The following is a 26,837-nucleotide window of genomic DNA, read 5'->3' as shown; positions in this document are numbered from 1 at the left end:
GTGTCCCTGCAACCTGTCACTAAAATAATAGTGTTTTCCTAATTGATGACCTGATTATTAGTCATCAATTAGATCTCATGTTACTTACTGAAACTTGGCTTGATTTGAATAATATACATACACAATAATACTTTAATATTCTTACTGAATCATCACACCCAAATATTAACTTCATTGATGATTCAGATTCAGATTAATTTTATTATCCCAATTGGGAAACTTAAATTGCAGTCAGGGGTACAGATAAAAACTGATAAGGAACAACACAAGTGCAACAATATACACAATACAACAAAACACAAAACAAAATAACAATGTCAGACACTAAAAAGTGTGCCAATGTGCCCACCCCTAGAGTTATTTATCACAAAGGGTCTTAAGTCATCTTTTGCTATGGCTACTAATGTTGTTCTGTCAGGTTATCTTTGTTTTTTCCTTGAAATGTCTATTACTCCTGACACGCGCATTAGATCAGAAACTGTTGAAAAATGATATATCAATGGGAACACTGGTACACTGTTTACGCTTTTCCCCTGTCACAGACTTTTACCTCTGGTGATAATATCCTGGATAATTTCAATTCTAAAATCATGAAAGTCATTGATGTCACTGCACTTGGTGAAATTAACTTCTGGCAAACTTTCTTGGCTAAAAACCAAACTGCACTTTCACTATGATATCTGTAAAGAGCTGGGATTGAAAAGTGCCAGACAGTCTTCTCAGATATCATCAACAAAAACATTAATAATGCATGCTTTTTATTTGCCACAGATGATAAGCTGACTAAAGCTCCAGTGCAAATCCCCCCCTGAACTCCATTCAACTGATAAATGCATTGAATTTGCTTCTTTCTTTGGGTATAAAATTCAAAACATTAGACATGCTATCAGTAGTTCCACATTAAACAAATATGTGTCACCACTATTTCCACATAAAAGTGACTTGATAAACATGACCCATTTCAATGCCATTGACTACAAAACTCTAGAAAAAACTGCACAATATCTTAAACTATAAATATGCTGCCTTGAGACCCTCCCAATGAACTTTGCCAAAAATGTTTATAGCTACTTGGTGATAGATAGTAAAATAATCAAAAAAGTTGTCTACCAACAACTTAACTTTTTAAACTTCAAATGGTCTTCTAGACAAATTCCAGTCAGGTTATTGACCCCATCCCAGCACCAAAATTGCTCTCATTAAGGTCATAAATGACATCGCATGAAAACTGACTCAAGCAAAATTTCAGTCAGTGCTGAGCTCTCCATGGAGTGGCTCAGGTCCTATCTGTAAAACAGGTACTGTTTTGTTTCCATTGGCAACCACATATCTGAACGAGCATGTTGTGTGTCGTACCTCAAGGTTCAATTCTTGGACCGCTCCTATTTGACCTCTATATACTCTCACTAGACCAAATTATGCATAAGAACAGTGTAACGTACCACTACGCAGATGACACTCAATTATACATAGTTCTGTCATTAAGTGACTATACTCCGATTGACTCACTGTGCATGGACCAAATTAATGAGTGGAACTGCCAAAATTTCCTCCAACTAAACAAAGACAAAACTGAGATAATTGTCTTTGGTCCTAAAGAACTAAAGCAGAGAGTTGGTACACATCTTCATTCCCTTTCTTTGTTCTGGTCTAAAAACCAAGTCAGAAATTTCGGTGTTATTATTGACTCAGATCTAAATTTTCACTCCTATATCACATCCCGTTATCGAAATAAAAAAATCTATCTAAAAAATTTAAAAATCTTTTTAAAAAATCTTAAAAACATAGCAAGAATTAGAGATCTAGATCTAAACAAGATCTAGAAAAACTAATTCATATTTAGTCTTTTCTCAGGTCTTCCTAAAAAAAAAGCACTTAGGCAACTCATTCAGATTAATGCTGCTAGAGAAAAAAAACCAAGAAAGCTTAACATATTACATCAGTTCTCATTCATCTCTTTTCATTGGCTACGAGTGTCTCAAAGAATTGACTCCAAAATTTTGTTATTTGTACATCAGTACATCAGTACCAGTGCATCTTTGACTCGCTCCAATGCTAAAAATAACTGAAATAAACTTCCAGAAGATCTTAGATGTGCCCTGACTCTGGCTCCTGTTAAAAACAGACTGAAGACTTTTATGTTCACATCAGCTTTTAACTGCTGCTAATAATTGCACCTGGACTTTTAAACGCACTGTGACATTTTATGTATTTTATAGTTTTTATTAATCTTTTTATTTTTCTATGCTGTTCATTTTATCTCTTTTTATGCCTCCATCCTGGCGACAGCCAGAGCCGGAGGCATATTGTTTTCAGGTTGTCCATCAGTCCGTACGTCCCATTCTCATGGACACGATATCTCAGTAATGCCTTGATAGCACAAATGTTCACTTGGACTCAAGGACGAACTGATGAGACTTTGGTGGCCAGAGGTCAAAGGTCATTGTCAGTGTGACCTCACAAAAAACTTTTTACTTATTACACAAGAATTTCTCACAAATAGTTAATATTTTATATGACTCTGAATAAACAGGAATGTAATCTTAAACTAGTCTGAGTAACAGAGGCAAACAACCATAGTAATTCTAGTTATGTAAAGCACTTTGAATTGCCTCTGTGTATAAAATGTGCTTTATAAATAAACTTCCCTTGCCTGCCTCTAATCATCAATTCTTTCAAACATTCATAAACAGGTCACCCAACACAAAAGAGACATTCTGAGAAAAAAAAGGTCCTCTTTTTATTGGTGGAAGGTCAATAAACACTAAAATGAAAAGCTTAACAAAAAAAATAAATCTACATTGGTTGCTATAATCTTTGCAATAAATTATTTTAGGTGTAATATGCACTAGCAAATAATCTGGCTAAAATTGGGGGATAAATGATAGGACTGGGGCATAAACAGACAAAACACACAAATAAATTTAAATAATCGGTACCAAATTTAAATAAAAAATAAATACATTTCAATATGATACCAGTGGCACATGGCATGTAATACCTGCTGCTCATAAAAGATGATTTAAGACTTTCCTCTGAGAAATGAAACCTCAAATCTGAACACTTAATTACAGAGCGAGGACACTAATAAAAAGGATGTGCAGTGTGTGTGTGTCACTGATGAATTTAAATAACCTGAAAGCAAAGAGGTTCCTGGTTTGATGATTCAAATCCCTCCTTAACACCTGGCTCCCACTGAACAGCTATTACTTTGTCATACTGTCAACTTCTGTTGTTTTTAAAATGAAAAGTGTGTTTTTATGGCACAATATGATCTAAAAGATCCACTAAAATAAAATATGTTTCATGTACGCCCTCCCCTCACACAAAACAAGACCGCTAATGATGCTACATTAGATAAACCTGTTTGAGTACAAACATCATTGTTCATTTAATTTATCCCACAGACAATATCAAAGTCCTTGTATGCTGCTTTTTATCAAACATTTTACATAATCCACCGTTTTTCAGAGTGTTTGAGCAACCCAGGAAATTGAGCCAACGTACTGGACCAAGTTAAACTCAAAGCAGATCACCAAAAAGGATGTTTGCAATTATGTTTTGACTTTTTGCTAGACCTCTAATGCGTAACCACAAATAACGTCACAGTAATACATTTAAGAGAACATTCCACATGTAACTATGTCAACATAGCTGTGTCACAAAAATACTGTGTAGCCTAAATATACAAAATCTAATTCAATTCTTCCATCACAAACCAGTCTGGGACGTGTTATTCACCTCAACCTACAACCTCATCAAAAGAAAATGACAATTCTTTGAGTCTTATTTGAAGATGCATTTTGTTCTCTCAAAAAAGTTGAGTGCAGAATATGTTTTCTAAACTTTGTACAGAGATGTCATCCTATGAATCACAGGAAATTAGCCAGTTTCTACTTCAAAGTCAAATAAGACTGAGGTGGAAATCGCTACAATGAACTTAAGCACAATCTTATTTTTTGTACTTGTAACAACTTATGACCCAATATATGACCCAAAATGTGCAGGGGGTAGAAAAAATAAAAGAGACACGTTTTCAGTATGCAATCCAATTCAGCAACACCACAATTCTTGGTCTTGAAGAAATAGTTCAACATTTTGGAAAATAGGATTATTCCTTTTCTTTCTGCGACTAAAATGAGAAGATGGTATATACTGGAAACAAGTATAAAGACTGGAAACAAGGGGGAACTGCTAGCTTGGATTTGTCTAAAGCTAACAAAATCCACCTACCAGCACCTCTAAAGCTCACTGTAATATTTCCCAAAATATCAAACTATTCCATAACAACCTATCAATTATTTGAATTGACATTTCTCTGACAAACAAAAACTGATCCCACACTTTGGATTCATTATAGGACTATTGTATCGAATTGCATCATATTCTATGATCTTCCTGATAATTTCGTTACCCCCCCCTGTTCTTCTCTGGTTGATATCACACTGATCAAACTCTCTGATCCCTCCTGATTGTTATGTTTCAACCCTCTGCGCCTTCTGTTCTGTCTCCATCAGACCCAGGCGTGGACGCTGCCCACCCAGTCGTGCAGCCGCCCTCGGTACCAAGCACGTGAAATTGGCTGAATGAAAAGCAGGAGTCGAAACCTTCGGAGCAGCCCGCAGAAGACTGCGGCCGCCACAACCACGAGTGGTGACATCATCACAAAGCCCAGGATGATGAGGGCGGAGCAGCTGTTGTCGTCAAGGTAACGGCAGATGGCGGATGGGGCGTCAAGGACCTATAAGGACAAACACAGAGGTAATCACAAGAGAACGTAATGAATGTTTTAGCTTCAGGCACAGCTGTTTCTCTTATGTCAAAAAGCAAATAGGAAGGATTTGTCACTGGCGAAGTATGATTAGTATGTGCACGTGTGTGTGTTTGCATAGGCTCAGGGTGCAGATGTTCGAATGCTTGGGCAGTGGGGTGTGACGGAGTTTCTCCCAGTCTCCCTTTACAGTTCAGATAAGAAGTCGCTCAGAGCTGTCAGTAGACCCTCTGAGCTGTCAATCACCTGTGACAGGGGAGGGAAGGATTATTAGAGAAGAAAAGATCAAAAAAGAGGCAGGAAGAGAAGAAAACAATGAATGTGTAACGAGAGACAGCGCGAGAAGTGAGAACAGAGATTTTTGCTTCATGATTTCCTATTTTAAGCTTTTTCAAAATGAACCCTAGCAACAATAGTGCTTAACACACACGCACGCACGCAGATACAACTCTGTCAAGTGCACACTGTGCTTTTAGTGAGTACACTTTCCTCCGCGTCGTGCTGCCAGTGTTTCTGTGCACAGCTGGTGCCGGCAACAAATCAGACAGTCTTGACTTCTCAGTGGGTCCCTCTCCCCGTGTTCAGTCTGTCACCACAATAGGAAGAACTCCCTGATGGACGTGGTCTGCAATTGTTTGCTCTGAACTGACATTTGCTCTGCCCTAATCAGGATTGTAGTCTCGCTGCACCAACGCACTTGGCGTGTTCTCAATTTGTCTGCATCGTCATGTAACATCAGGCCTGTCGGGTGAGCCAAGGACACGACTACATCTTCACAGCGTGATTAGGCATGACATCTAGACTCCCCACTTTTCGCTGATGATCTGTCTGCCCCTCGCATGACTCACAAAAGAGAGCTGCACACATCTCTTCACCTCATTACAAGGAACACTGTCTGGCAACTTTAGTCATCATCTTCTTGGATGGGCTTGCTGTTCATAATAAAAAGTAATATGCAAAAACATGAAGAATAAGCCCGAACAGCTTCGTGGAGAAGGTGTCAAGCATAGGCGTAGGAATTACGCTTGCCAAGAACACTTTGCCTCAAGGCTGTGATTGTCTGAGATGATCTTCACTTTTTTCACAAATGACATGGGCTTACTTGTCTAAACTTCCAGTAAAGTTAAAGGAGGGAGTAGTGCAGATTCATCATTTGTTATCATATAGTCGTGTTGAGGCAAAGGACTATCTTCCTAAACCTGTAGTGACTGATTTTTGGGCCACTTGGGGGCAGCAAAAACAAACCGTAAACACAACATTGACATCACCTTTTAACTTGAAATGGTGAAATGGTTAACAAACGGTGGTCTACTGAGAGAGATAAAGACGGAGATCACATGCAACAATGGTTTTCTCCAGGACTCAAATGGGGGACTGAGCAATTTGAAGCAATGTGTTTTACAACCTCACCTGGATGCACCTATTACAAGTTGTTGTTTTCTAAAGATTTTTTAATGCAGTTTTCCTTTGCCTATCTCCCCTGACAGAGATAGGCAAAGCAAAATTGCATTAAAGAAGAAAAATGTGGAAAAGTCCTGAGCTGGACTTGAACGGGGGATGTTGCAGTTACATGGTAAACATCTTTGATGCATCTTTCCCATAGCTTATTGCATGACTCAAGTGTCTCATATCTTTATCTTAATAAGACTAAGACCTATTGTGATACCTGCCACAAGTAAACAGTATCTTATGTCTGATATTATACCTCTACTTAAACCCAGTGTCCTCCAACTAATCATCCAGAGGCAAGACAAGATTTAACCTTACAACCTGGATTTTGCAGCTCAAATCACTTCGGCGGTTCAGCTGTCAACCAGAATAACAGTAAACTTTTCCTCTCAGCTTGTCTTAGCCACAAAAATAAACGACAGAGACTCACCCTTGAATGGCAGAGGAAACCTGCATAGAGCAGCAGCATTGCCGGCAGCAGCACCACAGAGAAAACCGCAGCCAGGAGCAGAGCACTGGCTAAGATGATGCACAGGTTCCAGAGGATGAGAGCTGCCCCGCAGGCCACGCAGCCACACCTGCCCCTGCGGCTGCCCCATGCACTGCCGCTGCTGTGGGCCACAGGAGGGGGCAGCATCTTCACACCTTCCCCTATCCAGAATTCCTCCTCTTTCTCCTCCTCACCTGAACCGCCATCATCCAGATCCACGTCCATACCACACATCCTGAAGAGAGAGGGATGTATTTAGGAAAGGTTTAAAGCAGTCTTGAGGGTGACGTCTGTTCACCCTCAGACTGCCGATTTATTGTGTTAATTTAAAGAACAAAATGAAACACATATAACAAGGGCGAGTAGTAGTCTATCACCACTTTCATTTTTGACTTAAACCCAAAAGCACCCGTTTCGTGTCCTTCCTCTGCGGACTGGATGCCGTTTGCTTCAGTTGCATCTAATTTTTGCATGCATGCTGAATTTTCAAACCTTTAAAGGAATAGTGACAGGGCCATGCCCCCCACACTGCCCTCGTCCTCTTTCCACCCAGGCAGCCAATATCTCATTAGACTATGTAAATGGGGAACCTATGGCCTGCTTTGACTTTACACACACACACACACACATATACACAGCTTACACACACTTCAGCTGTCTTCCCATCGATTTCATCCATCAGGGCTTTGTCACTAAAGCCTGTAGGTTGTATGTCAATACGATGCGTTTTAAGCTGAATCTGACCAGAACCTTTTAACCCGAGCGACTGGAGATGCTGAGCTGCGGACACAAACCAGAGCCGGTCCGCATCAGCAGCTCAACTGCACTGGACACATGTTCTGGTCCTTTCACAGCATTTTCATTTCATCTGTATCATGAACCCGTTGCTTTTTTTTTTTTTTTTTTTTTTGTGAGACACTTTGTTCTTCTAGCTTTGGTGGCTAAAAAGACCACACTGTGTTTATTTTACACTTGTCTACTCAGTTTCTGTGTGTAAAGTGTTAAACAATGCTGCCACGAACAATAACTGCATGCACACAGTGTAGTAGCCTCCTGACAATCTACAACAGAGCGTCTTTAGACAACAAGCCTACCTCCAGGTACTGATCCCGTTAATTCCTTGGGTGTGTTTGTTGGCTTCTTCTCCCAGTGGTCGACCTGCACAATATTGAATCAAGACTTGCGGCGGCAGTTTATTGTGAAGAGCCGCAGCGGCGGAGAGACGCACCTGTGAGTTGCGCTGCCGTGAGGAGCCTCCGTGGGTCTGCGGGAGCGACCGACCCCGGACCGTGCGCGCCACCGTGGAGTGCGCGCACACGCGGCCACAAAACAGCTCAATTCCCGGTATAAACGAATAAACAAACAAACAAACGGTGTTATATTAAAAATCAAAAATATTTTGTTTCTTTTTTTTTTTTTTTTTTTTAACAAAACACGCACGAACACGTCTCCACACGTCCTCCCTGCAGTTACACACAAAAGGAAAAATTAACAACAAAATAATGTGAAAAATAAATAAATAACCAAATCATGGTGTCCGGTGGGTTAGGCCCTTTACATGTTTAAACTAATAGCTGCATTTACTATACATTAGCCATAGGCGCCTACATCAATAACTAAGGACATCTTCCAGGTGGTGGAAAATCCTCCTCCACTTACGTTTTCCTTTAGTTTTGTTCTTTATTACATCAGTTTTATTACATCAGTTTACTGGGCTGCAGAAAACCTGGTTCAAAATCGATTTATTAACAACCTATTAAACATTTTCAACTGCTTGATGGATAGTTGTCAAAAAACCTTGCATGGCTCGCCAACATACCAACATTTATGCATTAACTGCAGGGTTGATGACTGATGCCAGTTGTGATTACACAGTGAAATGTTGTGGCCTATCATTATCCTGCCGTGGATATCAGGCTGGGCCTCATGAATCTGCTGAGCCCTGTGCCAGGTGACACCATTCTTTAACCCTGACCTAATGCACTGTGTAATGTGAAATGAGCTGCATGTGAGTCCTTCTCTCGGCCAAGCAAACAGCAGACACTTGGCTGCTTGACCCTCAGAGTATGAGACCAGCACACATGGATTACCGACATCCAGAACTACATTGTACAGCTATTGTATCAAACTGAAAACATAAACCAACAAAGCAAAGTTATTTTTCACAACCTGACATTCGAAACATTGTTTTTATAATGCTTTAACAACTGATATATAAAGCATTTGTAAAAGCCATTTAGTAGCCATTAAAAAAGGGCACTGTTATTTCTGTAAGCTTTATTTGATGAGCCCTTACGTAATACGCAACAGTAATGTAACAGTAAATTATTATAAAGGCTCCTCGTAGCCTAGACTTGTTCATCATGTTGCGTGACCTTTTCTAAGGTAAATATATGTCAGATAATCAGATAAAGTCCCAGTAGAATTAGATTAGGAATCACTTCAATTCATAGAGGTCACATGCTGTAAAGAGTGGACACAGATCTTCCACAGTTACAGTAGTATCGGGATCAGCCAGTACACTTTTCTTCCAGGAGAAAGATGATAAGGTCGAGAACAGAACACAGTCAAAGTTTAAAGGGGGAAAATGGCCCGATAAATACATGACAATACACTGTGATATGTTCAGAAATGTCCCTCTGAGTTTCTCGCTCTGCAGTCTGCCTCTCACCAACCCCAGAGCATTGTCAGTCGTGTGGTTGTGAGATAAGAGCGTGATCGATTTGTTTTGCAGCACAGACAGACAGTCAACCTTTCGCTGTTCAAATTTAATTACACAGAACAAAAGAAAAAAGATGGGAGGATACGGAGCAGAGCTGACGAGAAATGGAAGGAAAGATAGTGTCTGGATGTAGAGATACAGATGAGGGAATGATCCATGAAGGGGATGAGAGATGCTGTGGAGAGTCTGAGGGGAAGATGTTTGGTTTGCTGTCTGGTTTTGAGAAGTTGAGATGAAGTTTTGAGGTGTACAACAAATATAATCTTTCTAGATTCTATAACATCTACTGACATCTGCTGGACCGTCTGTGAACTTTCTAATCCACGCGTGTTTTTCAGTGACATCTTCAGTAATGTCCTCCAGCATTTCTTTTTTGAGTGTTTTGTGTTAAGTTCAATTTACTTAACCCAGCATGAACGTTACACCTTCCCTTTGTGTCCTTGTAGGACCATCAGTCTTTGTGTGTCCACCTCTGATTGTGTCACTCTCAGCCATGTACCACGTACAAGATCATTCACTATCCATTTACTGAGCAGCATCCTGCAGGTTGCCATGGTAATTCATCTTAGTTCAGTGGCACTTCAGGTCAACAAGTAGCACATGAACACCAACTAGAACCTATGAATCTATCTATCTATCTATCTATCTATCTATCTATCTATCTATCTATCTATCTATCTATCTATCTATCTATCTATCTATCTATCATTCATAAGTATTTTACTTTCCAGTCTGGGTGGGATTCGTTGGATATCACATAATTTAGAGATAATAAAATCATAATTTCAACAGCGCTGATTGGTACATTTTACAATGTTGAGTAATTACTGTATGTGATTAAATTTAATATTATTAATATTAATATTAGTATTTTGAAATTATTTATTTTGTGTTTTTACTGTAATGAGTTACATCATGTCACCTTCCACAGGGTCAGATTGTGAGACACATAGTATTATAAACATTATTCTGTAAGGAAGCTTACAGAATAATTAACTGTTTCTTGAGGTTTTACCTTTTCATCCATGTTTGTCTTTAAGACCTTTATTTTCGCTTATATCATTATTATTATTATTACTGTTGTTGTTGTTGTTGCTATTGTTGTTGTTATCATTATTATTTGCATTTCTCTTTGTCTTTACTATTTGTCAAGAGGGGTGTTAGACAAATAAAATGTGATTATTATCTTACTGTTATTACTGTAACTGCTATATTGTTATTGCATTTGTAAAGGAACTTTTCTTCACTTCCAGTGTTCCTTTTGTTTTCCTAGGCCTCACTCACACTCCGAGACTTCAGGCCATAACAACCTTCATATTGTTAGACAATGTTTCACTGCTTAGCTTCTATTATGACTGTTTGTGCATGTACAGGAACACAGTTATACGTACTGAAAAAGGGTCTCAGCACACACCCTTGTGACATACAGGGTGAGAGTGGAGGAGGAGAGGTTGTCATTTGCTAATACCAAGCCAGCTGAGCCTGAATATCCCAAGTCAATGAACAGTATTCTCATTTAGTCATTTAGTCATTTAGTCACTTAGCAGACGCTAACAAAAGAGTTAGGACTGTAGGTCAGGGCACAGTGGAGTGCCATAGGATGCTGTCCTCTGGTGGTCTGGTAAATTTATGGGGGTCCTGGGAAGTGGGCACACAGGATTTCAGATATGATAGAACCAGTCTTTTAAAGTACTTTGCAATGATGGGGGTGAATGCAACTGAGCAGAAGTCATTCAGGGCCACAGCAGAGGAGTGCTTCAGCACAGACATGATGGTGGCAGTCTTGAAGCTTGTGGGGACAGCTGCCAGGGTCAGGGACAGATTGAAAATGTCTGTGAAGATCCCGGCCAGCTGCCCTGCACAGGCGCTGAGCACATGGCCAGGTATTCTGTCCGGACCACCTGTCATCTGTACATCAGCAATTCCCTGTATTAACTAACTGAGCAGCTTCAATTTTCTGTAAAATTAGAAACAAGCTACGTGCTTTACCTCTTTCCAGAAAACTTTGTGGAAGTTATTAGGAAATAAATTTGAAATTACTGAACCGTAAAATAGTGTTACGACGATAATTGTTTCAATGTGAGTGTCTTGTTATACACATTGGCCACATTCATTTTAGCAACAATTATTGTCAAATTTTTTAACCTTAATTAAGAGAACTAAATCTCTAATTCTTCTTACTTTTTACATTCTGGATTTGTAATGGACTTCAAAGGATAGGACCACAAAAGATAGGACCCCACCCCACATCGTGGCTGTAGAGAGACCTCCTAACATCACTGGAGTGTTTGCCCTAGGGGACCAAATCAGCAGTCTGTTAGCCAAGACAAATAGAAATCTTTCAAATTTAGTCTTTTCTGTATGAATTTTTCTCTGACAGTTACCGTTGCTGCACTGCTGGTCAGCAAGTAAGAAGTATCTGTGGAAATCTGAATATAATTTCGTACAAAAAAGACTGAGACTTGGTAAGATACAACTTCATATAACTTCATCTGGACTCTAAAATGCATTTACAGTATATACTGAATGAGGACTGTGGATTTAGTCCTCCATCTCTTACTGTGCATTCTCACTAAGAAGGGATCGTCTTATAGCCAGTATGAACAACAGGAATAATTACAGCGACTAATAACTTTTAATGTACCTACTGGCATGTGAGTATCATTTCAAGACAAACTTGAAAAAATGTGAACTTATCCCATATTATTTTAAAGTAGACAAGTCATGAACAAAATGGATAAACAAGTGAGAGTATCTGGGCAAAACTTTCTCTGTGAAATCACATCACAGCATCTTTATTAAACTCTCTGGCACTTTGAGACCAGATTCAGGCCAGTGAACCAGTGAACAGTGAAGGGAAGCTGTGGGTATTTCCTTGGTTCCCTGTGTCCAAATATATTTCCTGTGATACTCGAGTGTGGACAGCTAACTAGCACTTACAAAAGACACAAAGGCAGTTATCACAACAGAATTTATTGCATTCAAAGCGGATTAAAAGTAATGAGACTACAGCTTATTAACAGGCTATAGTCATGTCTGCACAAATGCACACGTGTGCATGTGTAAATCAGCAAACAAAAAGAGTGCATAGGGTTTATATACAATAGAGTGTAATTTGATAGCATGACTTTGTGAGAGTGTGTGTGTGCCTTGAGAGAAACTTTTTAACACAAAGTGAAGTCTTCTTTTCAAAGTGCCTTTACAATACTACAGAGTGGTACAAACGATGCAGCGTGGAGGAGAGTAGAGTAGGCGGATGAAATGAGCGAGGTGACAGAAAAAGTCAGACACATGACAAACCTACCCTCCGTCTGATGTGTGTGGTAGTGTGTGATGGTCTGTGTGTGGGTGAGCATGCTTAATAGCGTGTGTGTCTGAATGGGGCAGAGGGTGAGACTGAGCCCCACTGAGGGTGTCAGATAAAGACGGGGCATCCAGGCCGTTGTCTGCTGGATACAGCTGCATCACCGCCCCCTCCTGGGCACCTTCCTTACTGCAGGACTGGCAGCTACAATGGAAGATCCTCTCCACCAGCTTATCCACACGAGGAGAGTCTTCACTGCCGGGGCACTCCAGAGTCACCTGTGGACGCACATAAATACATATAAATGCAGACACACACAGAGATTAATGCTTTTGTTTCATATTTAGAGATATCAAGTTGATGGCTACTGGATTTTGTAAAACCATGTTTAGTGGCCCCTGTGCAGAACTGAACTTTGTTTGGCCTTGGTCTTAATATTCCATGTATTTTAAACACAGGGGGGTTGTCATGTTTCTACTTTTGGCTTGACATGCTGCTGTTTTTTATATAGGTATGTTTATTTTTGAATATTTTATTTTTGCTCATTACATTTTTGATATATATATATATATATTCTATATTGCTTTTGATGTCCTTGGCTATTGATTGCTGTTGTTCATTGCTATGATTGTGTTCCTGTGACCTGTTTAATGCATGTCTGCAAACTAAAAATGTCCCTCAGGATAAAAAACAAAAAAAGTTAAAGTTAATTTTGAATCCTTTACCAATTCTATCCTGCCCCATAAAACAAAGTAAATGACACAAATTAAAAACACTAAAGTTTAGAGAAATACATTCTCTCCTTTAGAAGTTAAATAAAAAAATATACTGTACAAAAAATATAAATGTAAATTAATGCAATATAGATAAATATGAAAATAAAGTGGCTCTGTAACTAACATATGTATTTGGGGGTTTTTTGTTATTAGTTATGGTCAGTAAATGGTCTGAGAGCATAAAATCAGTCAGGAACACTGACAATAATCAATTTTTTTTTTAATTTTTACCTTTTTTTTTTTTTGTATTTGGTGATTTCTACATTTATTTACTTGTGTTAAGTCAATATCTCAGAGGAATATTATTTTTATGTACATTCTGCTTCATGTGGATGGATTAATGTGTGTGTGTGTGTTTTTGGTCCCCCTGCCATCATATTCTTAATTTTGTTAAAACATGTTGTATTTTCCCATTGTATTTGTATTGTACCAGTGTGTGCTGTCTGACTGTGTTGAAATTGAATAAAAAATACATAATACATTAAAACAGATAATTTACTAACCCCTGCCCTTGTAAATCTCAGTGTTGCTCAAGCTCAGCTGGCTCTCCAGACCTCACACAACTTCCCTTCACTGTTTCCACTGAAAATGATCATTCAGCAGTTTTATCAAGATCTACCACAAGTGCCAAAACAGCATGGAGCAGTATCCCCTTTCATGAGAGCGGACTTTGTTTTGTTTCAAACTCAATTTTGTTTAAAGTCCTGAAACAACAATCATAACCAGGGACATAAACATCCATTTCCAGCTAATTAGAAATGAGGTGAGATTGTAAATGCACTTTCTCATGCAACAAAAATAGTAAGAAAAATAATTAATCTATCAGGTAACAGCTATACACTCCAAGAGACACAATATTTTCCACTGAAACATGAGGTGACTTCACCTGGGGTCCCACCCGCCTAGCTTACCTGGCAGCTTTCCAAACTACATACACCTCACCACACGGCTTTTATTATCACAACAGTGGAATCCTTCTGGCTAAAATGGACAATGAACTTCAAAAGAATATATAATACAGACTTAAATTCATGGAGAACCACTTAAATTGTGACAGAAATCTATTCATAACCCTTGATTTATGTTTTTTCCTCTGCTTTTTATTTGGTCGTGAACAGTACATGCTTGCTATCTTTCATGCTGGAAACTTGTGGTTTTTGTGTGAGTTTGACAAGTCAGTGTTGGTGTGTGCTTGCTACATGAGCTAATGTGCAATAACTCTTACCACTTCCCACTGTGTCTGGGCAGGCATGCAGGAATCACAGTGCACCAGAGACTCAGTTGACTGTGGGAATGTGTTGGGGACACTGTAACTGAAACACTGGCCCAGACAAGCTCTGCAAAAAGGAGAAGAAAGTGCATTATTTTCATTGTGCCAATGGACACGGTGTGCTTCATTCAGCTGCACAACCAGAGCACTCATGCTTGTGTAAGCAGGAGCTGCAGGAAAAAAACAGAGTCTGAAATCTGAACTGATTTTCCAACTCTGAGGATGCCTGGTTGCCTAAGGCCAAACACACAATCACAAACTGGAGACTTATTAGTCATGAGGTGAATCACTGGTCAATTTCTGATTAAAAATGAAAACCATGATAAATATGACAAAAATGTGTGTTCTTCCCAAATCCTACTCTGTTAGACACGCTTCCCACGTTCAAAGATTTACATCTCCAGTGGAAACCAAATGTGTTGGGGCCACAGATAGGGTAAAGAAGTCAGAAAGTACAGAGAGACAGACGAACATATTATTGACTTTGGTTCACAATAAGAAAAATATAAAAATATTTCCAGCCTTATCCTTTAATACCGGTCCCTACAGTTTGCCATCTATTATTCTTTGGATTTTTGAGTGCAGTTTTCTAAATGTGCAGACAGCCAATGCTTACATTAATTTTAAGACTGTCTACATGGTAATCAGAGGCGAAACCTGCTCTGTATACTGTACTCTAAGTATTTTTGTTATTTACTCATACTTTTTATATTCAAATACATTTAAATACACACACAAGTCTAATGGAAGTTATTTTTCACACTTTCACACTCAACTACAGAACCCGAATGTGCCCTACAAATTGAATCAAATCACTGAGAATGTAACTTATTGACACCTAGACATTTCTGCATTATTCCCTTTTTCTAGCTGCACTGAGAGATTGTCAGACAGACAGAGGGAGAGACATAGAGAGAGAGAGAGAGAGACAGAGAGTGAGACAGAGAGGGCCTTCATCCTGACCTGTTTTGAATAGAGCGAGGCTGACATCCCGTGTGCCCGACTATCTGTGTGATGTTCTTGGCTTCGCACCAGGCGCTCTTGTCAGGGAACAGCGCCAGGCGGTTGATGTGTGCAGGCGGTGCCGCTGAATACAGTGCAAACAGTGCGCAGCAAATCTGAATCCTCTGCCACATGACTGCACCTAAAGGGGCAGAAAACCACAGCATGTTACTGCTCTGTTCACCTTGTTCGAGGCAAAAACACACACTCAAAAGAGTACTGACAAAGTCTCTGCACGTCCTCTGATGTCTACTGCTCAGATATCGTCTGGTTTCACAGATAATATGAAATATGAACTTTGCATATCCCTACTGATGTGGATTGACAACTTCCTGGTGACTACCAGCATGAAACCCGGATGTCCAAGTGTCTAATATTTTGTCCAGTTATTAGGTTTGGCTCATTTGAATGATTAAAAGAGACAACTTCTTAATTATCTAAATCATTGGCTGCAGAGAGAACAACATTATACTGGGTTCATATTGTCCCAAAAGAGACGATAATGGGGGAGGGAGACAAATGTCTGCTCCATATCACCTGACTGTAATACCAAGGCTTGCCTGTGCCCTCTATCACTACTCTCTTCTCTAAAAATGCCTCGACCAGTCACGTCATTTACAACCTACAAAATAGTTTTCTCCTGCTGCTTATAAAAAAGTGGGTAGGGGTCACCCACGTTGACTTCTTTGCACACTTTTCAGTACTTCCATATGCCTCTGACACAAGTAACCTGACCTTGCCTGCAGACAATCAACAGAGCCATCCTCGGTCATACTTTTCAGACATAAGGGGCTGCTGGGATGTACTGCTGTGAGGGGGGGTGGGGGGTTAATAAATATCTATCAGATTTCTTTCTTTCTTTCTTTCTTTTGGACAGACATCAAGAGTCCTGGCTTTGTGTTCAGGATTTGTGTTTCAGGTTTGTAGGGTCTCTTCAAAGAGAGACCAACAGTCAAAGCGGTAACGCGTTACAGGGACGAATTACTTACTGTTTCAAATATGATAGCAGCGTACGTTACGTACTACAAAATATCCATAAATAAAAACATACTTGGTATTTTTTATTATTGAACGATTAAATTCGAGTGTAGTCTCACGTAACGTATCCGCTTCCAGTAACGAAACGTAACGTAACGTAACGTAACGTAACGTAACTGTTAACGGCAGTTCCGTTTAACGGCTGATAAAGAGTAAAGAGTGGCCAATAACTCTTGTTTCTGATTTTTGTTTTTCATTAAAAACAATATCCACTTCTATTTAGCTATACAGTTCAGATAGTTGCGATTTCCCTGATTTTTTTAAATTTTATTTATTTATTTTTTTTACAGGCAAATTCTCTGAGTTTTCCTCGAGTTAACGTTACTTCGATGGGAGAAGCTGCGGCCGTCGTCTTTAAACAAGTGTAACATCAGCTAGCTAACTGACGGAGGGAAAGTAAGCAGAAAGTAACGTAATACTTTGGATAGCAGCTGTAGTAAGGTTACTTTTCAAAGTAGTAATGAAGTACCTCGAGTAACGAGCCCCAGCAGTGGCCGGAGTTGAGACACTTACCGCCGCTCACCGACCTCTGGGTACAGCCGGTTGAGCACTGCGCAACGTCCCGCTGAGCTGAGCCTCCTCGCCGAAACCTAGACGTGGGCTCCTAAAGACCAGAGGATGCGACTTGTACTCGGATATCAACTTGCCCTAAATAATCAAAGGAAAATATGAGCACTTCGTGAGCGGCTCGGTCTGTCATAAAACAGGTTACATCATCCGGAAAGAAAAGAAGAACCGTCCGTCCGACCAGGGGGAAGGATGGGGAGATGGGATCGGTTATGAGCGCTATCTCATCTCCGAGTCCATCAGCTCAGACCGTCCCTCCCCTTTGTTCTCTTCCAGTTCAGTGTTAAATTCCCATGTAAGTCCGCTGAAAAACACTTTCCAAGCTGTTGTCTTTTGTTGTAAAACGCTCAAGCTGAGGTTAGGCGCGGTTGAGCCCTCAGACAGGGGTCCTGCTGTGCCGTCTCTGGACGAAAGAAAACGGGGAGGGAGGGAAAGTGTTGGAAAGGTTTCAAATGTTTCCCTAAGTTGGAACAAGGCGAGACCGCAGATCAGATTTACTGGACAAATATGCAAATATAACAAGATTACACAGGTAGGACATAATTGCTGTCATGTGTTAATGCAGACATATCTGGGACCGCTTTAGGGGACAAACATGCTCTGGGACAAACATGTTCTTATATTTTAAAATGGAAATATTTATAAAACAGTATAATAATGCCCTACAACTGGAAAACAGATGTGAATCACTGCTCTGAACCGCACTTTTCCCTCAATAGTGGCATGAAAAGCACCTTTAGTTAAGGTGAAATAATATGAATAGCAGGTTACTTAACCATATGCTCATGACAACTTGATCCAATTAAGGTCCCTCAGTATGTTTGGAGAGAAATCATGAGCACATGACTTGCTGAAAGGCAATATGTTCCCTGGTTCTCCTGACCTGTGAGTGTGCTCTGTTTAAATATGACTTAAATAGGAATATGGGGAATAAACTTTGTTTTTGGGCTTTGGAATATGATGCCCAAGTCAGCCACTGATAAATGTTAGTGTCTTTTCTGGTTCAAAAGTACTAACAGTGCCCTAATGTGGCTTATTTCAGTGGAGAAATAAGTATTAAGATTCTCAAGGGAAATATAACAACACACACACACCACAATGTTAAAATTATTATTGTATTGCGATTATTGTTAATGTACTATAACATCAAATTCCGAAGCATTATAAGTAAAGTGTACCAAAGTATTCCAAGTAAACATGATCAAGACTTAAATAATGTGTAAACTGTTCCTATGATGTACCCAGTGGTATAAGGTAACTAAATACAATTACTCCAATATTTAAGTGAAAATGTAAGCCACTTTAAGGTTGTGTTTTCATTTTATGCTACATTTTAAGCCACTTCATTTCAGGGGGAGGTATTATACTTTAACACTCCTACTTTCATTTGACAGTTATAGTTACCAGTTATTTTACAAATTAAGATTTTACACACATAACAAGAAGTTGCCTGATTAAGTACAGTGGCTGTTTTAAATGATCAGTAATAATAACTAATGATAATATATATATTTTAACATGCACAGGTCCATTTTTCTGACATTCATAATTATACATTTGATAATTACATTTATATTCAGAGTTTGATATTCCTACTTCAGCTGAAGTAAAATAGCAGAATACTTCCTCACTACTGATTGAGACTGTGGTGCTAAGCCTAAATACATATGGATGCAGCTGATGGGTAGTTTGAACTACAACAGTGCATCATATTTCATGAGTTATGTTTCATATGTAAAATGTTATCTGCAAAAAGAACTGTGTTTACTGATGTACAAATGTGATCAGGTAGTGTTATCAGACCAGTAATTATAATTCATCATGGAGAATTATTCAGACAGGCACAGACAGGTATAGCTGATGGGTTTGGCTGTCCTGTAACTCCCCAGCTGTGTGACCAGTCCCCCCTCACCCTCCCACATACACGCACATCCCATTCCTGCACTTCATCCTACCAGTGCACCCTTGCTCACAGGTGTTCAGCCTGGCTTGAGTCCATAAGTACCCCTATCTGTTTCACGCTTCGCTTGCAAACAAATATTTTAATGGACAGGGGATGAGTGACAGGGCTTAATTTCTGACAGGGTTACTCTGTCTGATGCATCGCAGTACACCAGTGTTGGAGAAACAGACCTTTGAACACACTCGAATGAGTTTAATTCTATTGTTTTCAGGAATGCATGTGCTTACATTGCTGAGAAAACTATTACTGTGATGGAGAGACAAAATGTGAACATGTGTAATAGAGTGTGCATGCAGCAATGTTTTCTTTGATGTGAAAGTGTACAACATGCGTTATGTTCAGACATGCAAAGTGCAGAACTCACCTGTTAGTAATAACACCGAGCTCCAGTCCAGAAATTGCATTCCTCTGCATTCCACGGATTCTGCTTCACCAGGGGGCTGGATAAACGTGTGTATATGCACACGCTCACACAAACAATCCCTCTTCTCTCCTAGCAGACCCATGCAACCAAACTTAAGTCATCAATCACACTCAAAACAATCTTGCCCCAACAGACAGCCAATGAATTCACAGGACATATGAGATTCCTTCTGATATAAAGACATATGCTTTTAAACTCCCTGTGACGAACGGTCACGGTCACGGTCTTGTCCAACTCACGCAACTTAAAACAGGACTACAAAGCACGGCATACTGTATTTTGTCTAGCATAACTGAAGACCAGACAGGTTTTCTTTACTGTCTTGATATCTGAAAGGAATCTACCCATCCATTGTATTCAAAGAAAACTAAATCTATAAATAGAAAAACTGGTTGTTCATGTCACACAAATGTAAGCAAACATAACTTTCTTTCTTTGAAAACCTCTTTCAACACTATCATTATTCCTCCACTGCCTGTATTTTCTTTATTCCATCATTTTGTGCAACTTTTCATCCTCCCACTCTCTAACAGGGCCACAGATGCTGAACCTGGCCTTCATTCCAGAACAGCAGGAGTTCGAGTCTCCCAGCTCATTAACACACAAAATTACCTCCCACCCCCAAACCACATTTCATTCTTCTTAAACATGCACACAGAAAAACAGAGAGAGAAAAACTGAAAGTTTTCCATTATGACTTTATTAAATATACATTGAATGATCTTTGATAAACACAGCATGTGGATCGTTAGACTTTAGTGCTGGGACAGAAATGAGCGGAAAAATAACAATAAGGACAACACAAAAACAGAAGAACAGCTCCGTGGCAAATCCTCATCATCTTTAGTCCTTCATTACTGGTCCTGAAGATTAACACACACAGAAATCATGAGTCATAATTGTGTTCTTTGTCATTAACCTCAACAAACAACTCATCTCACCCTATGTGCTCACCTTAACCATGCGCCCATGAATCAGGTATGGTGACCTGAAGTCATGCTGGCAGTTGGTGTATCCCATGCCCAGTCCAAAACCTGAACCCAATGAAATGGGCCATGTGCGACCTAGGGGAGGGGAAAAACACATCCATGCATGACATTTTAAAGTAGAAATTAAAGAAAGAAAAAAAAAACTGTTTACCTTCATAAAGAGAAAAGACTACTTACGTTTAAAGAAAAGGACGGAGAGCACAATGCCAACACCTAGACCCGTTACTGCGAACAGGAAGAAAAAAGTATGAGTAGCTTGATTAAAATGCACATCCTAATGATTTGACTTCAGCACTAAGGTAATGTAATCATGTCTGAATCAGTATGAAAACTGGCTGGCATAGATGTAAATCTGCTGTAATGACATCCCTTGGGGGCTGCTATTATGTTTGATGCAAGAGTTGGTAAATAGCACAAGTTAGCAAGACATTGCTCATTAGGAAAAAAGAGGGAGAGAAAAAGCAGCAAGAGCTTGAACATACTAGAAAAAAAGAAAACAGTAAAAGGGGTGCAAGACAGGGGGAACCGAGTTAAAAGGAGGCAGGAGAGTGTCCATGAGGCAGAGGGCAGGAGAGGTGACAGGTCAAAGAGTGCACACACACATGCAGGTAAGTGATGTATTGACCCAGTGTGGTCAAGTAAAAGGCACAGAAGTTGCCTAAGTTGTTAGGAGTGCATAGACCAAAGCGGGATCTCGAGGAGGAATGTGTTTGTGCGCTTAACTTCACCTCGCTGCAGGCCACACCACACCCAACAGCAGGCCAGCCAGCACAGAAAACACATAAAAACAGCCATTTGGGCCCTTCCGACTCTTAATTGGATTCAGAGAGCTATGCAGCATGACCGATTTGCCTGAACCAGAACCCTCAGACTGTTCTCTATTACAAAACTTACAAATGTCAAACAAGACCACAAAAGCTCCTGCACATCCTCATTATCAGTGCAGATAAAAAAAAAAAAACATTGTCCTCTGCATCCGTGTCAAGAAAAGATTTGGTTAAATTTAAGATCCTTTGTCTGTTACAGCCACAGTCTTTCTTTGTACTTCAGCCAGAGCATTTTTGAAACCTCTGATTTTCCACTGACAGTAATACAGTAAAAGCATTGGCAAAATATGAGGGCAGATCAACATCTCTTTTTGGCGTCCTTTCCCTTTGTCTGGACATCTCCAAGAGGGATGGATTATAACAAAAACATTTGTGCTGGAGTAGAATGAAATGTATAACCTACAGTCCTGAGAATACACAGTAAGTTCTCTAAGCAAATAAAGTCCAGAGCTGGTTAATTGTATTGTTATTGTTTTGCATACTTCAATTATTTTCTGCAAATGGCATCAATAAGACATTCACTGACAATTACCATGAGTTAGTGAATTATAACTCTGGCTAATGTTTTTAGCTCAGCACTGCAATTTTAAAATGTCTGTGACAGCACATTACTTCGTACAACTGTGCGTTTGGAGGGGCCACTGGTTAGGATTATTTAACTAACTACATTTGTTTCTCATTTTTAGCCATTCTTGCAGTGCATCTCTACAGTTAGCAATGTTGGTCGGTCGGTTGAGCTCCCTGGTCCAGGGTGGTGTATTGCTGTGAAATTTTGCACAGATATTCATGGTCCTAGGGATGAATCCTGATGATTTTGGGGATTCCTTGACTTTTCCTCTAGTGCCACAGTGATGTTGATGTATGTTTTTGCCAGCTCTATAATCTTGAATTTCCCTGTCTGACTGACTGACTGAGTGAATGATCATATTTCCACCATCAGTCAGCCGAGAGCCACGTCACTGAGTTGGAGTTTCTGCTGCAAACAGGTTCTAGTAGGGGCCTCCATTGATGCCAACTTAGCACACTGTTGATAGATTTAGAGACTTTTACTCTAACAAACTGGGTATAAACCTAGTACATGGCTGGACTGTGTATGGATGCCAACTGGGAGCTTAGGGCTACACCTCTTTTTACAGACAGTCTACCAAGCTGCTCTGGTTTCCCAGCTGCTCAGGAACTGGAGGGAAGCAAACTACTTTCATTACATATATCACTATTACTAAAGGAAGCAGAGGAATGTCTAAACATCCAAAACATCGAGCAGGAAAGAGGGAGGGAGAGAGAGAAGCCATCGGTAACTGCTAGAGACTAGTAGATCTGAATAACATGTAAACAACAAAAACAGCAGCAACTGGAAATGAGACAATATGCTTCCTGCAGCAAAGCAATAAAAACGCTTTTAAGAAATAAAGGGTTTCTGTCCATTGAAATGCTAAAGGGCTTTAAATTTGAAATGATTACAGGAAGTGTTGCATTTGTATTAACCCGTAATGCAGTAACTTGAAGACAGCAAAGGCTTCGTACTAAAATACAGCTAGGACCAATTCTACATATCAAACCAAGGAAGTTATAATAAAGTTATAATATAGTAATAAAGACCTGCCTCTAATAGAAGTCCGTTATTTACTGCCGACTCAGAATATAAGGGCTAAACTATTGTGGATCCCAGATGGAGGCTGTGTGAGGGACGAAATAAAAAAGATAGTCTGTCTCGGGGTGTCTATGGCAGCATGGTTTCAAGTTCGACCTGTGACCCTTTGCTGTATGTCATTCTCTTTCTCTGTCCCCAGTTTTCCCGTCTCTCACACTATGGCAGTAGTTAAGGCAAAAAGTGAATAAAAGTGAATAAATGAAATAATGAGTGAATATTACTTATAATTAAGCAAATTCTTAAAAGAATTGGTATTTTTTCTGTTCTTCAATGACAACTTGGCTGGATCAGAGTAGTTTCCAGCTTGTTCCATTGGTGCTTCTTTCAGTCCACCAGAAAACAAACATAGGTTCTGATTATTTTATTAAGTGTTCCAACATCAATACCATGAAACAAACGAAGACTGTAGTGAACTCCATTACAATTATTACTGGCCGGTATCACTGTAGTACTGTTTATTAGTTCCTCAAATTAAATACCATTTGTGCAATAAACACAGTTTTTTCCTGTTTTGAAAAGGATGTTGCCGATTGTCTCTCTCTGTAGCATCAACTCATGCAATTGTTTTCTTATTCCTTTTACTAAAAGAAGCTGGATTTGACTTCTCTCAGGGTCTCTTCACTTTTATCATTGGCCAATTGGCTACTGTGTGAAATCCTGAGCCTCCTTTATAAGCGCTGACATTTGTAGGGTATCCAACAGGTTTACCACAAAATCTGTGGCACTAAATATAAAGCAGACTAGAGGAGTAATTAAAACACTCACACAGTGCTACACAAAATAGGCCAAGGGTTATATTCCTGAATTATCATAGAAAGTTAGGGCTAACAAACATCCTTTTTGAACAACAAACAACCCCGAGAAGAATGTATGCTGCGGAGTTTCTCTGGCGACCAGAGACTTATTGGCACAGCTGGCAATTTGCTACACTGAGCTCAAAAAAATGCCACAATTCAGATGTTTTTCCTCCCAGCAAGAAACATATTTTATTGAGCCAACACTGATGTCATTAGTGTCTCGGGACAGACTGTTTGCCAGTCTAAGTATTTGAGTGCTAGACCAACACTGAACCAAATACCACAGATAAACTTGATATGAAACAACAGCCTGCTGAAAGACCCCATGGTGATCTGCCCAGCGCAGTAACACAGTGTTGTTTCATCAGCTCTGACTGTGTGAGTGACGGCCAAAACATCTATTAATTTTATTATCACTGACTTAGAGAAAAATCCCTATTTACTAGTTACTTAATTGGATCAGGCAGTAAATGTAACCATGTTGGGAACAGTTTAGTAGTGTGTATTGTTCTTTTGCCATTAATTGTATGAATATTAAATAATACATTGTAATAAAAGTAAATGTTGTTACATGTTTTAACTTTTCAGAGTGAGGCGACTGGAAAAGTGACAGACCAGTAATACTGGTCAGTTTCACTGATGCTAATGGTAGTTACTGTAACAAGTAGACCATCACCTACACTAGTTCAAAGGTATTGCTATATGACAGTACATGAGGCATTTTCATACTGTTACAGCCCTCAGTAATACATTTTTCTTACCTAAAAATTAAGTTTTTTGAAAACAGTCTTTCAATAGTGGATAAATCTGCTTTTCTGTTCTAATGTTGTAATGATGTAATCCACCCAGACAGACCCAGCAACTATGAGGCTGTACAGTTATGAAGATAACTATCTGTCTCCTCTAATTTTCTCACCAGTCACTCATTTAAACATCAACTTAGGTAATAATGTATTTACATTTATTTTGACAGACGACTTGACCAAGTGATTGAGATAAAGCAGAATATCATTTAATTGGTTAACAGGTGGCATTTAGAGGACAAGATAGATTAAATCACTACTTCATGCTCATTCTGTCTGACAGCATAAACAAAACTCTAAGTAAACAAGAAAAACTGATTTGTGGCTTCAGCTCTATTTAATACAGGAGTGGTGATCACAGAGAGGGAGAGGGGACAGAACAGAGGACTCAGAGACTAACCATACTTCTCACCAGATGTTGGCTGTGATGCACAGTTTAGCAGATTTAGTAGTTTTTTTAATGGTGTTTTTGATATTGTGCATATTATCAAAAATATTGATAATATATTATTGTATATTGTGTTTGTCTGTGCAAAGCCCACTGAGACAGGCTTTAGTTTAAGTTTCCAGAGTGGGGCCGTTTTGCTCCCTTCTGCTATCTAATTGTAAAACGCTGATTTAGGCTGTGGGTGATGCAGAGAGGGGCGAGAGATAAGACAGCCCAGAAAACTTTGCCGGGAAAAATGTCAGATTAAAAGTAAATAACCATTTACGGCTTTGGACACCCTCTAAACGCCAACAGTGACTTTGTTTACACACTCTGCAGAGTCTGTTAATTGATACACCGATTCTAACTTGTATCCCAAGTTTACAGTTGACCTCAGACCCCACTGTCCGGCCACGGTCAGGCAAATGACTTTGACTTCAGCCTTGAACTGAATCGCAGTTTATGCTCAGGTGTGAGGGGCTGCAGACTCCCCAGTGACAGCGTTAAACAACTGCATTAGATGTATAAAAAAGACATTAACCTGTTTTCACGGCTGTATCAGCAAGGCAGCGGTCCCATTTCCGTCCGTGTTCGTCTGCCATGTTTTCTGCTGTCGGGAAGCCCCGCTAAATATCGCGAGAAGAACATAAACTTACGTGAACCCCAGGTATGCACAGGAAATGATGCTTATAAGTCCTTATTATACATCCGTGAGTGTTGGGCGTCGGGTACCGAGCAAGAAACTATGATTACCACTTAATGTTACAGAGGGAATAATAGTATCACGGGTTGAGAATTTGCAACTATCTTTCTTGTAATAGGATAGCGGCTGGCAGATCGTCTAGATGTGGCATATGTTGGGAAAGAAAGTCAAAATGATGTGTAGTTTTAGAGAAACACTCGTTCCTTCACACGGTTGTATCTGGACTTGTCCTCCTCCCGTGAAATTCCAGCTAAATGTTGGGAGTGAAACTGCTGCTGCCCACACACTGTCAATAATATACAGATGTTGGTGGGGTTTATAGGCAGGTTTCCCATTTACAAACAATCCAGATTACACATGCAACTTCAGGGAGGAAGGCACATTTGTACAATGTCATGATAGCTTTGATTTGGAGACTTTTAGAAAACAAATTACAAACATTTAGAAGTGATAATGAATAAATAAATAAATACATGGAAGTGCGTTTGTATGAGTCACTTGCTTTTTTTCTGACTCACCTCATGATAGAAATGAGATTTGCTTTACAGGCTATAAATGTATGGCAATGTATGTAATATATACATAGACCTAACCTTTTTAAACAAATATTTCCTTATTACAGCTGCTTTGATACTTGCATCATTATAGTGCAAGTAAGGGAAGATTCATATTCCAGTCAAGTGAACGAAAACCAACAAAACTAACCCTATACAGTTATACTATATTAATTAGGCAATGTAAGCATTAAATAAAAAATAAAAAATAAATAAACACGCAAACCTTAATAGTGAACAAGTTACAAGAGAATACTATATTCCCTGATTTTCTTTTGAGAATAACAGAATTTCACATTTCTAATTAAAG

General features: G+C 39.5%; 3 protein-coding genes across 3 annotated transcripts; all 3 read right to left on the bottom strand.

Annotated features, from left to right (window-relative positions):
* Positions 1-2,724: 2,724 nt before the first annotated feature.
* On the bottom strand, positions 2,725-8,029 carry LOC139631091 (transmembrane protein 88-like). The gene is made up of 3 exons (XM_071495057.1): positions 7,805-8,029; positions 6,651-6,945; positions 2,725-4,741 (listed from the first exon to the last, which is right to left on the bottom strand). Exons 2-3 carry the CDS (start codon positions 6,942-6,944, stop codon positions 4,514-4,516), a joined length of 522 nt encoding a protein of 173 aa, XP_071351158.1. The 5' UTR covers position 6,945; positions 7,805-8,029; the 3' UTR covers positions 2,725-4,513.
* A 4,360-nt stretch (positions 8,030-12,389) lies between these two features.
* On the bottom strand, positions 12,390-17,788 carry nbl1 (NBL1, DAN family BMP antagonist). Its single transcript, XM_071493627.1, has 4 exons — positions 17,336-17,788; positions 15,746-15,926; positions 14,738-14,849; positions 12,390-13,014 (listed from the first exon to the last, which is right to left on the bottom strand). Exons 2-4 carry the CDS (start codon positions 15,916-15,918, stop codon positions 12,733-12,735), a joined length of 567 nt encoding a protein of 188 aa, XP_071349728.1. The 5' UTR covers positions 15,919-15,926; positions 17,336-17,788; the 3' UTR covers positions 12,390-12,732.
* A 2,666-nt stretch (positions 17,789-20,454) lies between these two features.
* Positions 20,455-25,896, bottom strand: LOC139630317 (MICOS complex subunit Mic10-like). Its single transcript, XM_071493628.1, has 4 exons — positions 25,812-25,896; positions 20,943-20,990; positions 20,731-20,840; positions 20,455-20,639 (listed from the first exon to the last, which is right to left on the bottom strand). The coding sequence occupies exons 1-4, from the start codon at positions 25,870-25,872 to the stop codon at positions 20,631-20,633; spliced, it is 228 nt and encodes a 75-aa protein (XP_071349729.1). The 5' UTR covers positions 25,873-25,896; the 3' UTR covers positions 20,455-20,630.
* Between the last annotated feature and the right edge of the window lie 941 nt (positions 25,897-26,837).

The sequence above is a fragment of the Trachinotus anak genome, unplaced genomic scaffold, assembly GCF_046630095.1.
Source record: "Trachinotus anak isolate AG129_WGS33_773 ecotype Australia unplaced genomic scaffold, CSIRO_AGI_Tana_v1 ptg000013l, whole genome shotgun sequence".
Lineage (NCBI taxonomy): Eukaryota > Metazoa > Chordata > Actinopteri > Carangiformes > Carangidae > Trachinotus > Trachinotus anak.
The sequence above is the reverse complement of the archived record's forward strand: the minus strand, read 5'-3'. Positions and strand labels throughout refer to the sequence as shown.